The sequence below is a fragment of the Alosa pseudoharengus genome, unplaced genomic scaffold (assembly GCF_046254945.1).
Source record: "Alosa pseudoharengus isolate Yale_2024_CS ecotype anadromous, Long Island Sound unplaced genomic scaffold, YU_APseudo_1.1 YU_APseudo_1.1_scf_4, whole genome shotgun sequence".
Classification (NCBI taxonomy): domain Eukaryota; kingdom Metazoa; phylum Chordata; class Actinopteri; order Clupeiformes; family Clupeidae; genus Alosa; species Alosa pseudoharengus.
In genome coordinates, this window is record NW_027468774.1 from 33368688 (window position 1) to 33391636 (window position 22949).

Here is a 22949-nt window from a genome sequence, read left to right on the forward strand (position 1 = left end):
ACCCACCTAAGATAATTAGAATACAACAGCTCAGCGAACATTTGGATACTTATGGGACTAAGTCCCACTGAGGGAGACAATCATGAACAGGCTGGATTAGTTCTTGGGCTCATCAAAACCACACAAATTCAACCTTCCAATGTTTTGTAGGCCTACTCTAAGTCTGTCAAAAGACGAAACTTTAAATAACACTCATTGGGATGTCAAGACTGCATATAGTCTGACAATCCGATCCTTGTGGGATATTAGTCCGTAGGCTACCCGTCCAAAAATAAAAAAGTAGGCCTAATAAGCCAGTGTTGACACTGTATTTCCTTACAATGTCGCATTCTGTATAATCACATATGTCAAGTTTTCTTAAAAGTTTGCCATTTGTGATGGATTAAAAGTGACTAATGTATGCCTATTAACAGTAGAATAACTCAACGATTCCATGGTGCTTCTCCCAGGACGGTAGCCTACATGGATATATCAATCCCGCCTTTGATGAGTTTCTTGTATTTTAATAATCTGTCTGTTATCAGCCAGTGTAGGCTACTGTACATTATATTCTGACAGTACATGCCTTGTAATTTATTAAAGTATTATCCCTGTCAATACTAACAACTTCAACAATGTTTAATTGTTTTCGAGTAAAGCTTTGATATGCAATATTGTTTTAGACACTTCAGAAAAAGATGAGAACCTGACTAATTTGAAACTCAAGTCATGAAATCAAGTTTAACTGAAGTGGGCCTATCCTGTCATAATTAAATCATGAGGTTTGTCCTATAGCAGAGGCTTGCCCATCAACAAATCGAGAAGGATAAGTTATTGTTGCTGCCTGGTAACATCCCAGATAGCAAGAGGCTGGCGGACCGCTGTCGGTCCATTGGGGGCTTAAAGCTGGCGGTCCGCTGGCATTTTGCTCATCGGTTCTCTGGCGGTCCGCTGGCGGGTTGCAGACAAATTGGCCAATATTTTGCCACTATATTGGTCTAAACATGTTTTCATTTGTTTAGTTATAGGCCTACTCCACATATAATTTTATTAACTTTTCTTAATATTCATGACAATTTAAATTTAAAGAGATGGTGGTCCAATGGCGGACCACAGTGCCTGCCACGCCACCAGCGGCACCAGCGGTCCGCTATCTGCCAATCTGATTTTGCTATCTGGGATGAAATAATGTATCGCGTGACTGATTTTAGTTAGGCCTATAGGGATCCAAAGTCACCAGCCTAATGAGTTAATTAGACAGCACGTGCGGTCTTCAATTAGGGTAGGCTAAGTTACGTTTGTCAAGCACCCGTCACTCCAACTCAGAAGTGAAATAAACAAGGCACGAATTATAGGTAGGCTATAGTTCGATATAGGTATAATTCTGTATATTGAGATAAAGAAACACGCGAGAAACGATGTTCGGCTGTTTGGATTTGCCAACATCGTCATTTCAGGTAGGCTAATGGGCATGATTGCCTTTTCTGAAACATTTGGATGCTTTTATCATTGTCTTATACCTCTTTTGGACCTAACACGTTACACCTGAGCACAGGTATGCTGGCACGCACTGCGTCTGTGCTTCAGTCGAGAGGTGACCGAGGAGGCGAAGGTAGCAAAAACCATGAGCTCCAAAATAGACCGAGATCTCTTCGAACACGCCACACTCGAGTCACACGTGGTTAAAATTCTATTACTAGGTGAGCGTGAATGACACTTATAGTGCCTTCAAATGTCCGATAAATTAATAATAAAAGCACGTCATTGTGTGTGTGTACAGGTGCCGCTGAGAGTGGCAAGAGCACTTTGGTTAAGCAAATAAAGATCATCCACAGTAATGGCTTCAGCAGACAGGAACTCCTGAGCTTTAAGGTTTGTTGTAAGGATTTTAGACCCAATCTTGCACTTTATGACAATAAAACAAACAGGAGCATTATTGTTGCCCGTTGAGAGAGAGAGAGAGAGAGAGAGAGAGAGACCTTTTATTGCCGACTTCACTCAAAGACCCCATCAATACAAAAACAAAGTCAACGGAGAATCATTGGCAAGGTGACCTGTCCAGATGTGGCTGAAGTGACAACATAGAAAAGCTCTTAGTTAAGTGTGTGTGTGTGTGTGTGTGACAGCCGGCAGTGCTGGATAACCTGCTCAACTCTATGAAGTTTGTCCTGCAAGGTATGGGCCTTCTGAGGATCAATCTGGTCAACCAGAGGAACAAGGTGAGGATGTAAGCAACAGCACAACCATATGAGAGATGCCTTTTGAGTTCATGGCATGGTACCTTTCCAAACACTTGCATGTGGTTGGCCAATTGCTGACTAGTAGCTCTAAGGGAGAAGCTGGAACAATTGTGTAATTGTTGGATGTTTATGCAGCAATGTCAGCTTTCTAGATATCATAAAATGTAATGCATGAATGCTTTATACAAGGCAAACACATATGCATCTGTTTCTGTTTTTCACTTGCAGTGTTTCAGAGTAGTGCCTATATTCTTTGTTATAATCCAGTTATGTCTTTTGTGCATGCACTTCTGGTCTTTCATTTGCAGAATGCAATATTTGTTTGTAGTGTGTTGGTGGTGTTATTCATCTCAGGCCATTTATTTGTAATGTTTGTGTGTGGGCCCCCCTCTTAGGACCATGCCGAGTTTGTGCTGGCCTGTGATTGGTGCATTGGGGAGGACGGAGAGCTGCGGCCTTTTCTGGCTCAGGCCTTCTGCAGTCTGTGGGCAGATCAGGGGGTGAGGGTCGCAGCCGCCCGGGGACAAGAGTACCAGCTCAACGATTCCGCTCTCTAGTGAGTGTACAACGTGGTTCAGTTCTGCTGTCGGCCATGGTTATCTGCCATGATTAGTCATGTGGTACAAAGCACTATGGTAAGGCTTTATTATGCAAAGGGTTTATACATTAATTTTCCTCTTCAGACTATTTTTTTTTTTGCTACTGTTCAGATATCCATGGGGCAGAAGCATATTTTTTTTTATCAAGGTCAGTTTTGGTCCATGATTCGTGATCCAGCATTTCTGAACTAATTAGTCGAACTGCTTTCTTTAGGGAAAATTTTAGTGGTAACTCTCCACTCACATGAACTGTATGCTGTAATGCTAAATCTGTGAAAAGCCCAACAACCACAGGTGTGTGTGTGTGTGTGTGTGTGTGTTCAATGTTTGAGAAGTATCATTAAAGCACTCATTTCAGGGACAGCTGCTTCCATGTTATGACTCATCACTGCACCCCTGCATGTTTCATAATTATTATGACCGCCGCGCAGCGAAGCGGCGGTCATATAGGTTTAGTCAGATTTTTTTTTTTTTTTTTTTCTTTTTCGCATGTCCAAATTTCTGTCAATGATTCCCGGGACACTGAAAGACCGGGGTAGACGAAACTTGGTGGGCATGTAACCCCAGATGGATAGCATGGAACCATCGTTTTTCGTTTTTATCTGTAGCCCCCCCGCTGGACTGCACCCCCCGAAAGGAGGGTAGGGCAGACACAGTTTTCTGTGAATATCTCGAGAACCGTAAGGTTTAGGAGGACCATTTTTTTTTTGTATGTTGATCTCAAGGGGCCATGTCAACCCATTCCATAACCACTCATTTCATGTATAGCGCCACCTAGTTAAACACAAAAAAGTAAAAATGAGGTGTTGTAATCGCAGGTATCTGTGACCTAACATAGTCAAAACTGCACGAAATTGGAAGTGTAGGATCATTATGACACCCTCTGAATGCACGCCAAGTTTCGTGGAATTCCGTTCATGGGGGGCCACACAATAAATTAATTTATGTTACTATACACCAACTGGCCTGTAGGTGGCCGGAGACAGTTTTCTGTTAATATCTCGAGAACCGTAGGGCCTAGGAGGTCCACCTTTTTTTTGTATGTTGATCTCAAGGGGCCATGTCAACCCATCCCATTACCACTTATTTCATGTATAGCGCCACCTAGTTAAAAATTAAAAAGCAAAAAATTAGGTGTTTTCATCACAATATCTCTGGCTGACATGGTCAAAACTGCACGAAATTGAAAGTGTAGGATCATTATGACACCCTCCGAATGCATGCCAAGTTTTGTGTACTTTCGTTCATGGGGGGCCTTACAATAAAACAATTTATGTGTACATTTAGTGACGTACACCAACAAGGATTCCCGGGACACTGAAAGACCGGGGTACACAAAACTTGGTGGGCATGTACCCCCACATGGATAGCATGGAACTGTCATTTTTCGTTTTGATCTGTAGCCCCCCCGCTGGACTGGACCCCCCGAAAGGAGGGTAGGCCAGACACAGTTCTCTGTGAATATCTTGAGAACTGTAGGGCCTAGGATGACCATTTTTTCCGTATATTTGCCTCCAGGGGTCATGTTAACCCAGTTCATGTGCACACATGTGCACAAACAGATACACACACACACACACATTCACAGTAATCATGACACATACTCACACAGTAGACATATGTACGCTTCCATGCACAGGCACATACGCAGGCACACACACACACACACACACTCACACACACACACACACCCACACACATAACATAAACATAACACAAACAATCAAGATTTTCTCATAATTATGAACAGGCAAGATGGAGGTGGGGTTGTATAAAATGAATTTTACATGTGAAATCTATGAACTAATCATGTTTTGGTACTTGTTGTCTAGCAGATACCAGTGAGAATTGAGTGTGGATAATGCAATTTAGTGAGACAGTTAGAATCATATAGGCCTTTCAGCGTGATTTCTTTTTGTGGAAAAAATGTGCTGGACTGGGCGGCGGTCATATTTTGTACCACTCTGCGGTACATCTAGTTAATTACATGTTTGCCGTCATCCTATCCCTCTTTCCATCTCATTGTTTGGAAGTGGCGTTCCGTTAGTGTATCAAGTACATGCTTCTGGTCATGCCACACTCATCTTTCTCTCTCTCTCTCTCTCTCTCTCTCTCTCTCTCTCTCTCTCTCTCTCTCTCTCTCTCTCTCTCTCTCTCTCTCTCTCTCTCTCTCTCTCTCTCTCTCTCTCTCTCTCTCTCTCTCTCTCTCTCTCTCTCTCTCTCTCTCTCTCTCTCTCGATACATATATAGATATATATAATTTATTTATTTCAGAGGGAGGAGTTTTTTTCACTGTCAAATGCTGTCCTCTTTAAACTTGCATGTGCTTGGTCTTCACACTGTCAGACAGAAGCTCATGGCACAACAGTGATGAAATCTCTTTTAGTCCCCCAAGCTTTGGTGTTGAGCCATTTCAGTTGTCATAATTCCCCATATCTGTGGGTTTTCTTTTTTGTCATGCATATGTATGTCACTTGAGTGTATATATTTTTTTATCTAGCTGTCTTGTGAAAAACAATTCTAGGAATAGGCCACCTGGGAATAATTCGGAACACTGGCTTGACAGAATGTAGGAAGTGTTTCAGAGGCATGACGTGTCTGAGTAGTTTGTCACCTCTCAAGAGATGCATCTTGTGGCACCGTTGCTCTACCAGTGCTATGACTGACTTTAATAAGGATGTTTGTGTTGGAACTTAGATTTATGGGGGAAGAAGCTACACAGTTCCTTTCACAAACAGCCATAACAAACGGAATTGTATGCACATATCATTTTGACACCAAATCTAAGCTGATGTGTGTGTGTGTGTGTGTGTATGGGGGGGGGGGGTGCATACGTACGTGTATTAGGCCCAATAAGGGGGGAAGGAATTGCCTTTGAAATCATGTGGCTTTGTGAAGACCTTTTTAATTTTCTGAGCGTTCCCTGTGGATTTCCTCTAGTCATGGGTATGACCAATCATGGTGATGTACAGTTGAGTCACCCTGAGCAGAAACACCTGAGTGAACATCAGCTTCTTTTCAGATTTGTGAGGATGTAAGGAGCATTTTTGCCAAAGATAACAACCTCTCTCTCTCTTTCTCTCTGTCTTTTTTTCCTCTTTCTATGTCTTCCTTTTTCTTATGCTTATTGGCAGTTTCTTTGAGAACATTGGTCGGATCATCGCACCGAACTATGTTCCCACGGAAAAAGACGTGTTGCGTGTTCGTGTACGCACGAGTGGTGTGCTGGAAACCCAGTTCAGTACTGCTCAGTTTATCTTTAGGTGAGAGTGTCCCATCCAGCTCCTTTATGTACAGCAAACAGTGCTTTGCCCTTTTACATGTAAAGCGTGTGTGTAATAATAACTTATTTGTAGTTTTTATTCCACTGCCTGGTGTGTGATCACTTTTCTAGCTGTAGATGTAGGCATTCATGTAGACATCTAGACATGAGATGCTTCCATCTATAGGATGACCTAACTGAGCAGGTAAGTTGAAATGAAGTGTTAAAGGATGCTTTTGATGGGGATGAAACAACTGGTGTGTGTGTGTGTGTGTCTCTCTCTCTCTGTCTCTCTCTCTGTCTCACAAAATCGTGACTCCTTCATTCCCCTTAGTGAGGTCACACCATGTTGGATGAATCAGACAACTGAAATATTGATGGACTGCTGCCTTTCCTCCACCTGTTTGTCCATCTGCCCCCATCTCTTATAGCAGGAAGAAGGAAGAACATGCTTTCCCCCTGCTGCTGCCTGCAGAGCCCCACTGGGACCTTACCAGGAACCATTAAAACAAACCCTCCAAACCTAGAGTTTTTTTTTTTTTCCCTCGGGGTGGGTGTGGTACGGTGGGGGAGTGGAGGATGAGCGCAGCCTCTGGGCATTTCACTTGCTGTTTTCGTCAACGTCTGAATGCTTTCCAGAGCGGAGTCTGCACGGTTTTGAGGTGCGCGCGTGTGTGTGCGCGCGCATGAGAGGAAGAGAGGAAGACCGAGGATGATTACAGGATGATTACAGGAGTTCTCTATCTTCTGACACTTGTGAATTGGACACAGTGGTGACCCAGTGATCATTTTGCTCAAATAGGAACTGAATCCTTTACTTTTTCCATCCTCAGCTTACAATCCAGTGTGCTGCCTCAGTGCCCCAGGGTGAGACTGCTGAAGCAGAGGAAGCCCCCACCAGCCCCCACCTACCACTGTCTCTCTTATAGCCACCCTGACCCTGTCCTTCTGTTGTGCCATACCAAGGCCTAATATTTGTCTACTGTGTTGTGTTTGACTTTGTGGGTTTGTGTCTGTAGGCTGTATGATGTGGGAGGGCAGCGTACACAGACGAGGAAGTGGCTGCGTTTCTTTGACGGCGTGCGTGCTGTGCTGTTTCTGGTGGATGCCAGTCGATACGATCTCGGGCCTCGGCAGGGTTCGGATACGGTAAGGCGCATCACGACCACATCCTGGGTAAATATTAGACCAGGACCACAGATCCGTGCCGTGCTCCAGAAGGCCAAGTAAGAAGGAGTTGAGAAGTCCAGGGCTGAAAGCTAATATGGTTCGAACGCTGATAAATAACCAATCAAGTTAAAAACAATGGGACACATGCTAATGTGAATGGCAGTATACTGGAATGTATTTGGAAATGGGACAGCCCTGAAAATGCCCAGCAAGCTCAGGAGCATACTGTGACAACCCAGGTGACCAGCATGCATTGCCACAGTTATTGGCGATTCATTCTAGTCACACACTGGAAACAGTGAGGAAAAATCCAACCTTGAAGTGAGGCAATCAAAAAAAGAAAGAAAAAAAAGAGCTGAGAAACACCCACCTACACGTTATCTGTTTCACTTACAATTGCAATACAATTTATATAAATGTTTTGATCCGCAGATTAAATGTATATGTGTTTGTCTGGGTGTTGTCAGCTTTTGGTCTTCTCCTGTGCACCTGCCGCCCTACCAGGTGTAAAAATGTTTTTATCTTCGATTCAACAAAAACACAAGTGCCACAGTTATTGGCACCCTTGTATTTAATACTTTAAGTCCCCTTTGCCAATAAAAAAGCGCTTAAGAGTTCTCTAAAATGTCATTTTTGGAGAATACAAAGTAGGGGACTGTTCCACTACAGAATCTCCAGATTCCTAGGTCCTCTCTTGTACATTCTCTTTAGCTCACCTTTCTGGTTTTCTATTGATCTGGGTCCTGGGAGGTATTCCAAGTGGTTTAGTGACAAACTTGGGTTTAACTCTAGTGGTAAACCTCCTACAACAAGAGCATTGTTTTGTTAGGAGAACGAAACCATACAGCTTTTCTATTAGGAGGTTTACCACTTACTCTGTGTTAACTTACCCAGGTTTGTCACTACACCACATACTTGGAATACCCCCCTGGACATATGTTTTGGATCATTGACCTGCTGAATGATCAACAATGATCAATACTAATGACCCACGTTTAGTGTCTTTGGATGTGGCAGCTCGATTTTCATTTAAAACGTCCAGGTATTTAATGGAATTCATGATGCCAGGCACACTAACAACGTCCACAGCCCAACTTTGCAGTCCCTCCAGCATACATAACAAATAGGAATGCAATTATTTTTAATAATGGTCATCCCGCTATGTATGACACACCCACCTTGGTTGCCAAAAAGCTAAATTTCCACGTGGAAATCGGATTTTTGACAATTAGATTTGAACGCTTTTTACTCCACTTTTTTACTAATTTTTACCAGGGGTGCCAATTAACATCGCCGCTTAACATCAATAGACAGCTCATCAGGGATTAAAACAAAAAAAATGTCTTTGATCTTTAAATGAATCTTTGAATCATCAAATGAAGCTTTAATCTTCAAATGACGACAATTGCTGATGAATGGCACATTCATTCTTAACTTGTCAACTTTTTACATTTCTGTTTATTTATTTAGCTAATTCTTTTGTCTTTATAAGTCTGCCAAATCCCATAACCATAAAAAAGTTCAAAGAAGATTAAAAATGTGAGTGTGAGTTCCAGTTACCTGAGACAAAATGTAAAAGGAGATGACCAAAGCCCCCACTGTCTCGGCATCGTCCACAGGGCTGTGTCCAGGAGAGTCTAGAACTCTACTCTTCCGTCTGCTCCAACACGGTCTCCAGCAGTGCCTCGATGGTAAGCCATGCACACAAACGCATGTCCTCTCCCTCTCTCAAAGACTTCATTCTTCGCCGAGTCTAGATACTGTTTCCCCCCACTTGGGAACAATGGCTAATGTGTGTTCATGTGGGTGTATGATCTGTATGTGAGTGGGAGAAGGCAGAAGAGAAAATGTGCCCGGACACCCATCCCTTGCTGACCGTTCTGTGTCAAGGCGTGCTGTGTGGACTAGCCACGCACTCAGTGGCTTTTAGGAGTTTCTTTTCCCCATCTTAAATGTTAAAGCCTTTGTTTGCCTTTGCTGGATCACTGTACTTGTATTCTGTACACTCTTAAAATGAATGTGTTGAAAACAGCACTTGCGTTGTTTAACACCTCTCCGTGTCCAGATAGGGACGACACAGTTTATGTTGTTTCTTTTTATTTGTTGAAAACAACACAACTTTTTTTTTAAACACATCTCTGTCTCCAGATAGACAGAGTGTGTTTGCATGTCTAACCACTCATGCTCTGTTTTGTTTTCAGATTTTATTCATAAACAAAATGGATCTTTTTCAAAAGAAGATCTTGCATTCTGGAAGACATCTACGGCTTTATTTCCCAGAATTTAAAGGTATGATATATTATAGGAGATTTGATTGATTTTGGGTTAAATGGTCATTGAATGTGTCTGCTAGGGGTGCTTATAGTATAAGGTGCATAAAGTGATGAGGTGTATAAAATGTGTTTTGTCGTTAATTTACTCACTCACATCCCCTGACCCTCTGAAATATGATGAGTACTAAATTGAGGTGTAAATTGGAAGTGAGTTTGGGGTGGGGGAGTAGTTGTGTGCACAACCCACCTATTTTGGTGCAAGCCACTTGAAGACCCTGTTGGGTCGAAAAGCCGTTTTTTAGTCCAATTCAATGTTGGCAGCTACTCCATGGGCGGACATTCATTCTTCTTTTCATCTTGCTAAGGAGTTAGACCATCATTGTGAAATGATCTGCATCATACCTGTCATCCATCAGCTGCTCAGCTTCTCTACTCCATCCCCTGTGTTCTTTTCTGTTGTGTTGGAGGCTGTGGTGATGTCCTGGGGGCTAAGTAGGAGGTGATGGTTAATATTGACAGGTCCCCTTTTTGTGCAAGCTGTACTCCTGTGTGGTGTAATGGGCTATTTGTAAGGATACCATATTTTTAGCAGCCTTCTGATACTTGTTTAATAGTGCTTTTCCGTGGACTCCCCAACCCACTCACACACTGTAAACATTCAAACTAGAGTTCACAATTGAAAATGGGTTCCTTTTCTGTCAATCATTCTACGTTGCTGTATGCAAACCCATACACATCCCTCCTTGGCTATGATTGTACCAGAATTACAATTATTTATTTACTTGTGCAAAGCGTGAGCCAACTCTCTCCTAGTCATGGCTGTATGTATACTAATACTCAAGAAATATACACTCACTAATGGATTTTTCCCGAATTTGTGAAATCAATTTGAGGGAAATAAACCTTTTGTGTGTATAGAAGAAATCTTTGATCTTTTACCGCAACCAATAGATAATGGGAGCGAAAACTGAAAGATGTTGAATGCAAGGACAGCAAATGGATGACCTTTTACAAATTGTATTGCAAATGCATTTAATTTCAGTATGCCCTCAGAATTTCATTATGCACTCATCCACACTCCAATTGATGTTGCTGCAATTGTTCTGCTGTAGTGAAAGAATGTTATATTGTGCCACTGCCCATCTTATACTCAAATATAATGGTTATTATCAAGGGACATGCTGTAGAAACCACCACATGGAAGCTGTGAGGGGCTACACAAGCAGTAAAGTCTAATTTATTCTCCTGTTGCAAGAACCCATTCTGTAACAGGGTCTTCACCAATAACACATTGGCATCAGCCTAAGAATACCTAACCCTCTCTTTGGTAGACAGTTTGAAAATAATAATGGTCCTTGTGAAGATGTTTGAACAGGTATATACATATTTGAACAGTTTCATTTGACTCCTCTTATATTGAGTGGGATAAAGGTGTGTTGCCAATAATGCATCAAACTTCATGTCACTACTGTTTTTTTTCTGCACAGGGGCGGACTGTGATGCTAGTGGTGCTGCCAGCTTCCTCAGTAGCCTGTTCACAGACCACCTCAGCTCACCCGCAAAGCCTGTGTACCATCACTATACCACAGCCATAGACACCAGCTCCGTCAGGGACGTCTTCCAGACTGTCATCGACAACATTGTCAAAGATAACTTGGCTAATGTGTGCACCCTTTGAATTACACTTTCAGGTCTTTTTTTTAAATTGTGACTAGTTTTATGTGTGTGTAACTTTTTAAATATGTATAACCAGAGGAGAGAGAATATTTCACTTGTGTGTATCAATGTATCATTTGGTAATAAACTCCTTTAAACATCTTTGACAAGTTGACATTTAATGACATTTTACAGATTAATGTAGGTTTTCAACCATAAATACAAATTACCAATGGCCTGGTCTTGTGTGTCATTGTGCTTCTTGGCATACTAGCTTTCCCCCACAACATAGCATAAGATCCTCCCAGACAAAAAAAAAAAAGTTCTGTTCATAACATTTGTTCTCAATTTACATTATTTCAATGTACCCTAATGTCCATGTTAAAAAGTAGCCCTGACAAGACATGATAATAGAACATCAAAAAAAGTGCCGTCCTTCATTTCCAGTTTAGTGTTCATAGTGTTGGCCTGTGTGAATGCAGATACTCAAAGTCCGTCACACTCTCGTGTATCCAAGGAGATGAGTAACTCGCCTTTGCACTTGAACACCGCTGTCCCATCTTGGACTGGTTCGCAGCTTTGAATGTTTGGTGATACGTCTTTAACACAGATTGCCTGTTGGAATGAACACATTTAAAATAAATCCTCTTAAACGCATATTTTTTATGTATTCACATACATTCATGCATTAATGGGCACCAACTGAACGCAGCAGCTCAACTAAATCTCATGGAACACATTTGGTGCTGAATGGACAGCGCTAACGGCTGTCCTGCTCTTCTAGCATAGGATATTATATGGATTATGCATTGATTGTTATAGGCTACTGACGTGTGATCGAAACTGACTTACCAACGTTTTGAGGAAGACTGACGGTCGGAAATTTGTTTCCAGAATGGAGTTTTTATCTGAAGACTCTGGCAGCCCCTCGCTTTCAGATGCTGACTCTGCGCGTCGGACGTAAGGCGACCTCCTGATCCCGGACAACAATCCCGAAGCCCTACCGACAGAGTAATAGCTTGGGCTGGTAGCTTGTTTGTACCACGCTTCAACAGGGTTAAATGGTATGAGCATACAAACCACCCAAATAACCCCTGCTATCCTAAACGTATGCATGGCGATGGAGAGAAGTACTTTTCACCCGTCTGTTGAGGTTGCTCTCTTCCTAACTTCACAGAGCGTCTGAATGATTCTGCCAGCCAGTGGGGCCTTTTATAGGTAGACCGCGGGGTCGTATTTTGCCAGTGAGGCTCCGTCTCAGTGACTCATTTGCGAATATAGCCTACACCCTGCAGATTGGTCGGTTTAGTTCTACGCACATATTCTAGGCTATAGTAATGACACTAGTTTATCTAGAACTTGACCTCACCAGAGCCCCACAACTGTTTTCTGATTGCAATTGCAATAGGTGAATTAAAAATGTCCTTGCTATCATGCTATGTGTTGGCAGGGTCATTTTACAGAAACGTCCATTTTTCTGTCATGCAATTTCTTTGTATTTCCAAGAAAAACAATATATTTGTTGAACAATCACATGTTTTTGAGCCACCAAAGTGACTATTTATTTTTAAATCAATTTTATAGGATTCCAAGCACCACACAAGTGCCCGTCCCAACACTCGTGTAAGCTAGGCTATACAGATTGAGGGCCAAATTCTGAGGTCAAAACGGTTTTAAATATGCATGCATTATTGCAGTTAAACTATCACATGAATTATATAAGCAATATTTAAATACAAAATATGTATAAATGAAATACAATAAATACAAATTAATATGATTATGTTATTAAAAATGTACATGTCCCAGGGAGTCATGTCACTGGTGTTACTGCATTACAAAACTCTTATTTTTAAATCATGCTAATTAAGTCACTGGACTATGATGAAAGGCACATGTTAAATCCACAGCCTCCTTTCATCTACCAGAAATGTTATCATGTAGCCTGACGTAGCCATACTCAGAATATATGTCTGATACTGCTCCATTGGGACGTAATTATGGGGCATGTTTTAACCGATTGTAACGAATGAACCTCAGACTCAAATGCAGCGAGCAAGTTTGTTTTAATAAAGTTCAGGCAGCAGGTCACAAGTCCGATAAACAATCCGATAAACAATCCAATAAACAATCCAAGGGAGAATCCAAAAGAGTAATCCGAAAGAGTAATCCGAGGTCAGGCAAACAGATCAAAAACGAGAGTTCAGAATTCGATAGTATGCTATACAGGCTTAGTAGAGTCACAAACAACAATACCTCACGTTGGTGTGAGGTGCTTCAACTGAATATAAAGGGTGAGGTTAATTAGTGATTATTCCCAGGTGTAGCTAAAACTCCGGGGAAGCTGTGCAGGGCTGAAGTGGGCGTGTCTGTTGTGAACGTGCAGCCTGCACTGTCTCAGGTCTTACAGTACCCCCCCCCTCCACGGGATGCTCCTGAAGACCTTCCAGCGACCGGACGGCCACGTCGACGGGGCGCAGGGCGCCCTGGGTGGGTCCGATGGAATTCCCTGATCAGCGACGGACACAGGACGTCCCGTGCAGGGGTCCATGACTGCTCCTCCGGTCCATACCCCTCCCAATCCACAAGATACTCCAATCGACCCCCCCGGTATCGGGAATCCAGGAGCGTTTTCACCGCATACGCCGGTTCGCCACCTATATCCAATGGTGCCGGGGCATTAGAAGGGGTCACTGTCGGTGGGTTCATGGGGCTGTAGTGGACAGGCTTGAGGAGGGACACATGGAATGTTGGGGCTATTCGATATCTCACAGGGAGCTGTAGACGATAAGACACAGGGTTAATACGTTTCACAATCTTAAAGGGCCCAATGTACCTGGGACTTAGCTTGTGGCACTGAAGGCGCAGCTTGATGTCACGAGTAGACAGCCATACTCGCTGTCCGACCTGGAATCCTTGGTGTGGGCGACGCCGTCGGTCCGCAAATCGCTTCTGGGACTTGATCGCTCTCTGCAGATGCGTGTGCGCAGACTCCCATACGCTCCCACTGCGTTTGAACCAGTCCTCCACTGCAGGCACATCTGTAGGGGCTATCTCCCAGGGGTACAGAGGTGGCTGGTATCCTAGAACACACTGAAATGGCGTTAAGCGTAATGAGGTGTGGCACAAGGAATTCTGGGCATACTCAGCCCATCCCAGGTAGCGGCTCCAGTCACACTGATTGTCCTGACAGTATTGTCTCAGGTATCTACCCAGTTCTTGGTTCAACCGCTCCGTCTGCCCATTAGATTGCGGGTGGTAGCCTGATGATAGGCTGATGGAAACCTGAAGACGTTGACAAAAAGCCCTCCATACTCGAGAGGTGAACTGGGACCCACGATCAGACACAACGTCTTCAGGGATGCCGTAAAACCTAAATACATGGTTGAAAAGACATTCAGCCATTTTCATCGCACTAGGCAAGCCAGACAGGGGAACAAGTCGACACATTTTAGAAAAACGGTCTACAATTACCAGAATGGTATTAAAACCATTAGATGGAGGAAGATCGGTCACAAAGTCCACACTAATATGAGACCATGGCCGATGGGGCACTGGAAGGGGTTCTAACAGACCTTTAGGAAGGTCTCGAGAGGCTTTACACTGGGCACAAACAGGACAGGCTATTACATAATCCCGGACATCATCCTTCAGAGAGGGCCACCAGAACCGCCGGGAAATCAGCTCTGTGGTGCGGGAGATTCCAGGATGCCCGGAACTGAGGGATGTGTGCACCCACTGCATAAGGCGAGGTCTCACCGTGGCTGGCACGAACACCCGTTCGGCTGGAGCGTCAGGTGGAGCCGGGTCATTCCGCAGGGCTTCTTGAATGTCATCGTCAATCTCCCAACGCACCGGGGCCACAATACAAGACGGGGTCAAGATAGGTTCTGGAGGTGGCGCCTCAGGTGGGCCGAACTGCCTGGATAGTGCGTCCGCTTTTCCATTTTTTGAACCTGGGCGATAAGTCACAGAGAAGTTAAAACGTGTAAAGAACAGCGCCCACCTTGCCTGTCTGGAATTGAGCCTTTTGGCCTCACGTATATATTCCAGATTGCGATGATCTGTCAAAACCACAAAAGGATGTGTTGCCCCCTCCAGCCAGTGTCGCCATTCCTCCAACGCCATCTTCACTGCAAGGAGTTCTCGATTGCCAACATCGTAATTCCTCTCCGTAGGGGTCAATTTGTGAGAAAAATAGGCACAAGGAAACAGCTTGCCTGGGCTACCGTGTCGCTGGGACAATATAGCCCCTATGCCCACTTCCGAAGCATCCACCTCAACGACAAAGGGAAGTGCGGGGTTAGGCTGTTTGAGAATGGGTGCAGAACAAAATAAATGCTTTAACCTGACAAAAGCATGTTTAGCAGAGTCATTCAAGGCCAAAGCTCCTTTACCCTTTCCGACGAGGTTCGTGAGAGGGGCTGCCACCGAGCTGAAGTTCCTGATGAATCTTCTATAGAAATTAGAAAATCCCAGGAAACGTTGGAGTTACTTTACGGTCTTCGGCTCCTCCCATTGTTATACGGCCGCCACCTTCCTGTCATCCATCATGACACCCTCTGGACCCAGGACATAACCAAGGAAGGAGACGGTTGTACTGTGAAACTCACACTTTTCGGCCTTCACGAATAGGTTGTGTTCTCGGAGGCGTTGAAGGACCTGGCAGACATGTTGGACATGAGTTGCTGGATCAGAGGAGTAAATTAACAGGTCATCAATAAACACAACCAAAAACAGTCCCAAAAAGTCTCTAAAAATGTCATTCATAAAAGATTGGAACACGGCAGGTGCGTTAGTAAGTCCGTAGGGCATAACCCTGTACTCATAGTGGCCCCTGGTGGTGACAAAAGCAGTCTTCCATTCATCCCCTTCACGAATTCTAACGAGATTGTAAGCACTACGGAGATCCAACTTTGAAAACAGTGTGGCCTGTCGCATTTGTTCCAAAGCAGCAGGGATCAGAGGCAGGGGATAACGAAACTTTACTGTGCTGTTGTTCAGGGTCCGGTAGTCAATGCAGGGGCGGAGGCCCCCATCTTTCTTTTCCACGAAGAAGAACCCAGACGCGGCAGGAGATGTGGACGGTCTGATGAATCCCTGGCCCAGTGCTTCATCAATATAACTCTCCATAGCCTCAGTTTCTGGAATGGATAATGGATAAACACGACTATGGGGTAACGGAGCGCCCTGTAACAAGTTAATGGCACAGTCCCACGGCCTGTGTGGAGGTAGCTCAGTAGCTCGGGTTTTTGAAAATACATCAGAGAAACTATGATACACTTGTAACCCAGGTTTACAAACTAACCTATAAGAACCCAAACTAAGATAAATAATAAATATAACCGCAAGCGGTGATTTACGGGGTCCGAGCAAAACGAACATGATGGCATAGCTTTTTAGTTTTACATATGCTTTGATTGTTTGGGCACAATTGTTCAAAAGAAACGTGATCGGATTTCGGTTATCGGATTTCAGTTACCGGATTTCAGCTATCGGATTGGATCAAATCTTGAAAATGGGTTGTTCAAAGGGAAACAAGGATCCTGAAATTGGATTAGATCACATAATCTATTCTTGGTTTTGATCTGGATAAAACCTTCACTTTGTGTCGTTCAAAACTTTTTGAGTTGGATTGGAATAAATTTGATGCATAAAATTAGGATTACCCTGTGCTGTAACATTATAGTGTGCTAACCTCCACAACCCAACAGTATTCTAACAATACTTGATTCTACAGGACTATTTATTTGTTATGGATAAGATGAAGGGTTTGAAAATGGAAGGCAGTGTTTCCCACAGAATTGAATTGTATTTGTGGTGGTGGGTTCTGTGTCGGAGTCAATAAGATAAACAGCGTATAATTATACAGTTATACTTGCCTTGCACTACAAGTCCATATTGACAAGTAGCTGTAATGCTGTAATGTTATAGTGTGCTAACCTCCACAACCCAACAGCATTCTATTCTAGTATGCTAACCTCCACAACCCAACAGTATTTTAACACTAATGCTTCAGGTGGGATTTGAACACTCAACATAAGGATGACCAGTACAAGGCATTATCCCACTAAGCCACTGTCAATCCTACATCTTTGCCAGTCACATTCACATGGTGAAAATGTGTATTGGTAAACACACAAGAAAAACTCCAAGTATACATTTGACAATAAAATGAAGGGCTTTCCTGAAAGAGAACACCTGAAAACGTTTGGAAATTCTGGGACAATTAGAGAGAAGAACAGTAATGGATGAAATATAAATATGATAGACTTAATGATGAAGGAAAAATAGTAAACAAAGAAGTTCCCCTATATGTCTTCGAGTGTGTCGGCATTCTGATTCTTGGCAACTAATGAGTGTGAATGTTGATTGCCTGATGTCATTCAGGTGCTGTTCAATGGTGTGACTCTTCAATAACCAATAGCATGTGCATCTTGAGCCTAAAGCTCTAGCAGGATTCGAACTCTCAACCTAACAAACACCAGCACTAGACATTATCCCACTCTGCCACTGACAATCATACACATTCAGCAGTCACATTCAAATGGTGAAAATGTATGTTGGTAAACACACAAGAAAAACTCCAAGTATACATTTGACAATAAAATGAAGGGCTTTCCTGAAAGAGTACACCTGAAAACTTTTGGATATTCTGGGGCAATTAGACATTTATAGAGAAGAACAGTAATGGATGAAATATAAATATGATAGACTTAATGATGAAGGAAAAATAGTAAACAAAGAAGTTCCCCTATATGTCATAGAGTGTGTCGGCATTCTGATTCTTGGCAACTAATGAGTGTGAATGTTAATTGCCTGATGTCATTCAGGTGCTGTTCAATGGTGTCAATCTTCAATAACCAATAGCATGTGCATCTTGAGCTTCAAGCTCTAGCAGGATTTGAACTCTCAACCTAACAAACACCAGCAGTGTGTAATGAGTGTGAATGTTAATTGCCTGATGTCATTCAGGTGCTGTTCAATGGTGTGACTCAGAAGGCTCAATGGTATGGAGTGATGACACGGAGATGGCAGGTTTCGGTGCAACACAAGTTAACTTTATTTGAGTTTCAATTCATCTGTTCTTTTGTTCTTTACTTGTATGTGTGCTGCATCAAAGAGGAAACAAACAGAAAATGGAGTAATCAGTGAAATGGGGTAAATCAGTACAGATCCCAACTCACAAACAAACCAATTGCCATTTGAACAATAAACTGAAATCATATGGCTATATAGGTACAACTAAACAATACTTGACATCCCAAGTCAACCAACATCACCTAATCATCTCTCACATGGGACTCCAACACACCAAACCAACAAACAAAGACCTTAACTTTACACATGATGGCAGAGCTACTCTACAAACTGATAAACATCACAAAAGTCATAGTGAGGGTGATTAAAGTGATGACTTACGTTAACTCAAAGACGCACACAGAGCAGGACACACTGGAGTGCTGGGTTGAGATGAACAAAAGAGCGAACTGAGGGCGAGCAAACAATTTATCCTGGTCTGAGCCCCTGCTCCGGAGCTACAGGGTTTCCCAGCGGGTAAACTTTGGAAAGATTTGCAAAGATTTGGAAAAGATTTTTGAAAGACTACAGTCTCAGACCCTCTCACATCTAAAGACAAGTAGTAGAGTTTTAAGTCACAGACTATGATTTTGCAATGACTAGGGATCTTGCAGGGTCACTATTTACAAGACTGCAACATGATTCCTTTAAATTATTACCCATTGTGCAATAGATAAACAGGAACTGTAAATTATAGCCTACTAAACTCAAAGTCGTATTTTCGTGTTTCTGCAGCATTGTTTCATGCGTGACATCCTTAACCGATATAGAGTTGTTCTGTCAAGTGGAAGAGCCGACTAAATATGTATAAGAAATGACAAATATTATAAGAATAACAAATAATTATAGGCTACAGCTTATAATTATACAGTAATACTTGCCTTGCACTAAAAGTCCATATTGTCAAGTAGCTGTAATGTTATAGTGTGTTATCCTCCACAACCCAACAGCATTCTATTGTAGTATGCTAACATCCACAACTCACTAATGCTTCAAGTGGGATTTGAACTCTCAACCTAAGGATCACCAGTACAAGGCATTATCCCACTGAGCCACTGTCAATCCTACATGTTGGCCAGTCACATTCACATGGTGAAAATGTGTATTGGTAAACACACAAGAAAAACTCCAAGCATGGAGGGGCAATTAGACATTTGTAGAGATGAACACTAATAGATTAAATATAAATATGATAGACTTAATGATGAAGGAAAAATAGTAAACAAAGAAGTTCCCCTGAATGTCATAGAGTGTCTCGGCATTCTGATTCTTGGCAACTTGATGAGTGTGAATGTTGATTGCCTGATGTCATTCAGGTGCTGTTCAATGGTGTGAATCTTCAATAACCAATAGTATTCGAGCTAGAGCCTAAAGCACTACCGGGGATTCGAACCCTCAACCTAACAAACACCAGCACTAGGCATTATCCCACTGAGCCACTGACAATCCTACATATTGGGTAGTCACATTCACATGGTGAAAATGTGTGTTGGTAAAAACACAAGAAAAACTCCAAGTATATATTTGACAATAAAATGAAGTGCTTTCCTGAAAAAATACACCTGAAAACTTTTGGATATTCTGGGGCAATTAGACATTTATAGAGAAGAACAGTAATGGATGAAATATAAATATGATAGACTTAATGATGAAGGAAAAATAGTAAACAAAGAAGTTCCCCTATATGTCATAGAGTGTGTCGGCATTCTGATTCTTGGCAACTAATGAGTGTGAATGTTAATTGTCTGATGTCATTCAGGTGCTGTTCAATAGTGTGAATCTTCAATAACCAATAGCATGTGCATCTTGAGCCTAAAGCTCTAGCAGGATTCGAACTCTCAACCTAACAAACACCAGCACTAGGCATTATCCCACTCAGCCACTGACAATCATACACATTGAGCAGTCACATTCAAATGGTGAAAATGTGTGTTGGCAAACACACAACATCAAGAAAATTCCTAGCATACATTTGACAATAGAATTAAGGGCTTTATAAAAAAAGAGTACATATCTGAAAATGTGCACTGTTAATGGTATCCACCTAATGATGGTTGTATGGTTGTTATCCAAGAAAAAAAAATTACTCATATAGGAATATAGGTGATATAGGAGAAATGGGCTGAGTGGTCGAACTTTATTGGCCTATATCTCTGAAATGGAACAATGTATCCAAATTCTTTTGATAACTTTTGTGAGGCTTTGTCTAAACATTGTCTGTGAGAATTTTGGTGAAGATTTGATAATTTTTGAAGCCTGTGAAACTTTTTATGATGTTTGGCTTTTCTCTGAAATTGTGGCAAAAGTAAACATTTTTAGAGCATAAGACCAGGGTGAAAAAGATGCATCTGAATGTAGAGATTAATATGATGAAAGAATTTTGAGTCTAGGTGAATCTGGTAAGGAGAAATAAGCGTTTTTGACAAGAGCGCCACCTTTGGGTGCAGTACCCCAAATTTGGGTTATGGGTAGTGGGGGGTACTGGTAACAATACTTGAAAATGTCAAGTTTCTAGGACTTACGGTTTATAGGAATATAGGTGATCTAGGAAAAAAGGCCTAAGTGGTCTAACTTTATTGGCCTATATCTCTGAAATGGAACAAAATATCAAAATTCTGAGCGATAACTTTTGTGAGGCTTGGTCTAAACATTGTCTGTGAGAATTTTGGTGAAGATTCGATTATTTTTGAAGAGTGTGAAACTTTTTATAATGTTTGGCTTTTCCATGAAATTGTGGAAAAAGTAAACATTTGTAGACCATAAGACCAGGGCCAAAAAGATGCATCTGAGTTTAGAGATTAATATTCTGAAAGAATTTTGAGTCTAGGTGAATCTGGTAAGGAGAAATAAGCATAATTAACTTTTTTTTTCAATAGCGCCACCTTTGGGTGCAGTACCCCAAATTTTGGGTTATGGGTAGAGGGGGGTACTGGTAACCATACCTGAAAATTTCAAGAGTTTTGGAGTTACGGTTTAGGCTGCAGTATGACTTTTACAGAATTTTGGCCAAAAAATGAACGGTACAGAAACAATAGGGTTCCTGCAGCTACGCTGCTCGGACCCCTAATAAACATCAAAACAGTGTTTAGTTTATCGATTTATATTTTATTGAAAGAAATGACAACAGAAAATATGCATTGCAGATGTTTGAAGTGAAGTGAATAAAAATGAACTCTATAGCTTTAAAATAGTATAGCTTTAATGAGTAGGAAAATGTTAGAGCTCCCTCTACAGGATGTAGTGAGAGAAAACAGGGAATCGAAACTTCACTAAGAATTCATCAGTCCAGAAAAGAAAGAGAACGAAGACAGAGGGAAAAAGAAGCGCTGAGAAAACGATAGAGAGTGAGAACATTAAAATAAACCAATTGCGACTAAACGACTTGGTTAAAGTCAGTTTAGGTCAAGATTTAAAGTATTATACTTTCAGATACCGTTTGTGTGAAACGAAACGTGCTGTTTAAAGTTACAGCCTTTTATGTTTTTTTGTCTAATTGAGGGCTAGCTCCCAGAGTATAGCCTGCATCGTCATTGACTAGCAGCATATCTGTTTTGAGATTTTTCTTTTGAATTTCATCAGTTATTACAACGTCAGTTTTCAGAAAAGACTTTATTGAAGATTTACCTTTCTCAGTTTGATTGAACGACACAAACTTTTATTGCTTTGAACTGAATGCTTCGTCGGACATGGACAACACATGTAACGACAACGACAAGATGGCGAGCCTATCCAACGAGACAAGATGGATTCTACTACACACAGAGGATTAGCCCCACTGGAAGCGTAACGTTAACTAACTTTCTCTTTTTCCAGTTTCTCCATTTCTACAATAAGTAAGACTTTTCAGTTCCTTGGATAAGACAGAAAAAGACTGTGATAGAAAACCGAACCTAACGAACTGAGAATTTGATTGCTACTTGAAAGATTGCTTTGTAAATGTGAACTTGCTTGTATTTCTGTTACTGATGTTGAATTGCTCCACATGTTCTATGTGGATTTGAATGTGCATTTGGATTTGAGGGTTGAACTGAGGTTTAAATCAATCCAATAACTTGACTTTAAAACTAAACTTTAATAGAGAATTTAGCTTACAGTAAAATATTCAATTAGTTTTTCTACAAAATAGGAAATTAAAAGACAAATAGTTTTCTTTAAATAGGAATGAAACTAGAAACAAATAGGAAGGAAATAGAAATTCAACAGTGTTAAAGTGAACTTATGCTGATTGAAAATTTAACTGAAACAGAAAGGTTTTGATTGACTGATTATCTTCTGAGCTTTTGTACCTATGTATATAATTTTCATTTAACTAAAATTCAAAACTTGCTTTAACCGTGTGTGCTTGTGTTTTACTCTCTCCTGAAAAATACCATGGATCTTCTGATGGCCCAGATTTGAAGTTAGTCTATTGTGTGACAATCAGTTGCACATTTAATGTAAACAAGTGTTACAGCTTGGCGAGCGAGCAGCCAGGAGGAGTACAGTATAAAACGCAGACTAAAAAGCACTAAAAGAAATAGATTCGCTTGACTAAAATTGATACAGTGAAATCCTAGAACCGAAAATGGAAGTTATGCAGGAAAAGGGAGTTAAAATACCTAATGCTGTCCTAATCAGCGGTATATCAGAAACCGATACAGATGAAGAAATATTTGACTTTCTAAAGCAGTACGGTTCAATTGATAGGTTT

At 41.7% G+C, this 22949-nt stretch overlaps 3 protein-coding genes across 3 annotated transcripts in view; 2 read left to right on the forward strand and 1 right to left on the reverse strand.

Annotated features, from left to right (window-relative positions):
- Positions 1-678, forward strand: part of LOC143102392 (ethanolamine-phosphate cytidylyltransferase-like) — a 13400-nt gene extending 12722 nt beyond the window's left edge. Inside the window, exon 13 of the mRNA XM_076265939.1 lies at positions 1-678. This exon is cut by the window's left edge and continues 1899 nt beyond it. The gene's annotated coding sequence lies outside the window, so the exon portion shown is untranslated.
- Positions 679-1397: 719 nt separating this feature from the next.
- Positions 1398-11201, forward strand: gnav1 (guanine nucleotide binding protein (G protein) alpha v1). The gene is made up of 10 exons (XM_076266702.1): positions 1398-1436; positions 1535-1679; positions 1760-1851; positions 2106-2198; positions 2615-2775; positions 5953-6081; positions 7100-7229; positions 8870-8941; positions 9452-9539; positions 11011-11201. Exons 1-10 carry the CDS (start codon positions 1398-1400, stop codon positions 11199-11201), a joined length of 1140 nt encoding a protein of 379 aa, XP_076122817.1.
- A 464-nt stretch (positions 11202-11665) lies between these two features.
- Positions 11666-12253, reverse strand: LOC143102908 (neuropeptide B-like). Its single transcript, XM_076266703.1, has 2 exons — positions 12032-12253; positions 11666-11794 (listed from the first exon to the last, which is right to left on the reverse strand). Exons 1-2 carry the CDS (start codon positions 12251-12253, stop codon positions 11666-11668), a joined length of 351 nt encoding a protein of 116 aa, XP_076122818.1.
- Between the last annotated feature and the right edge of the window lie 10696 nt (positions 12254-22949).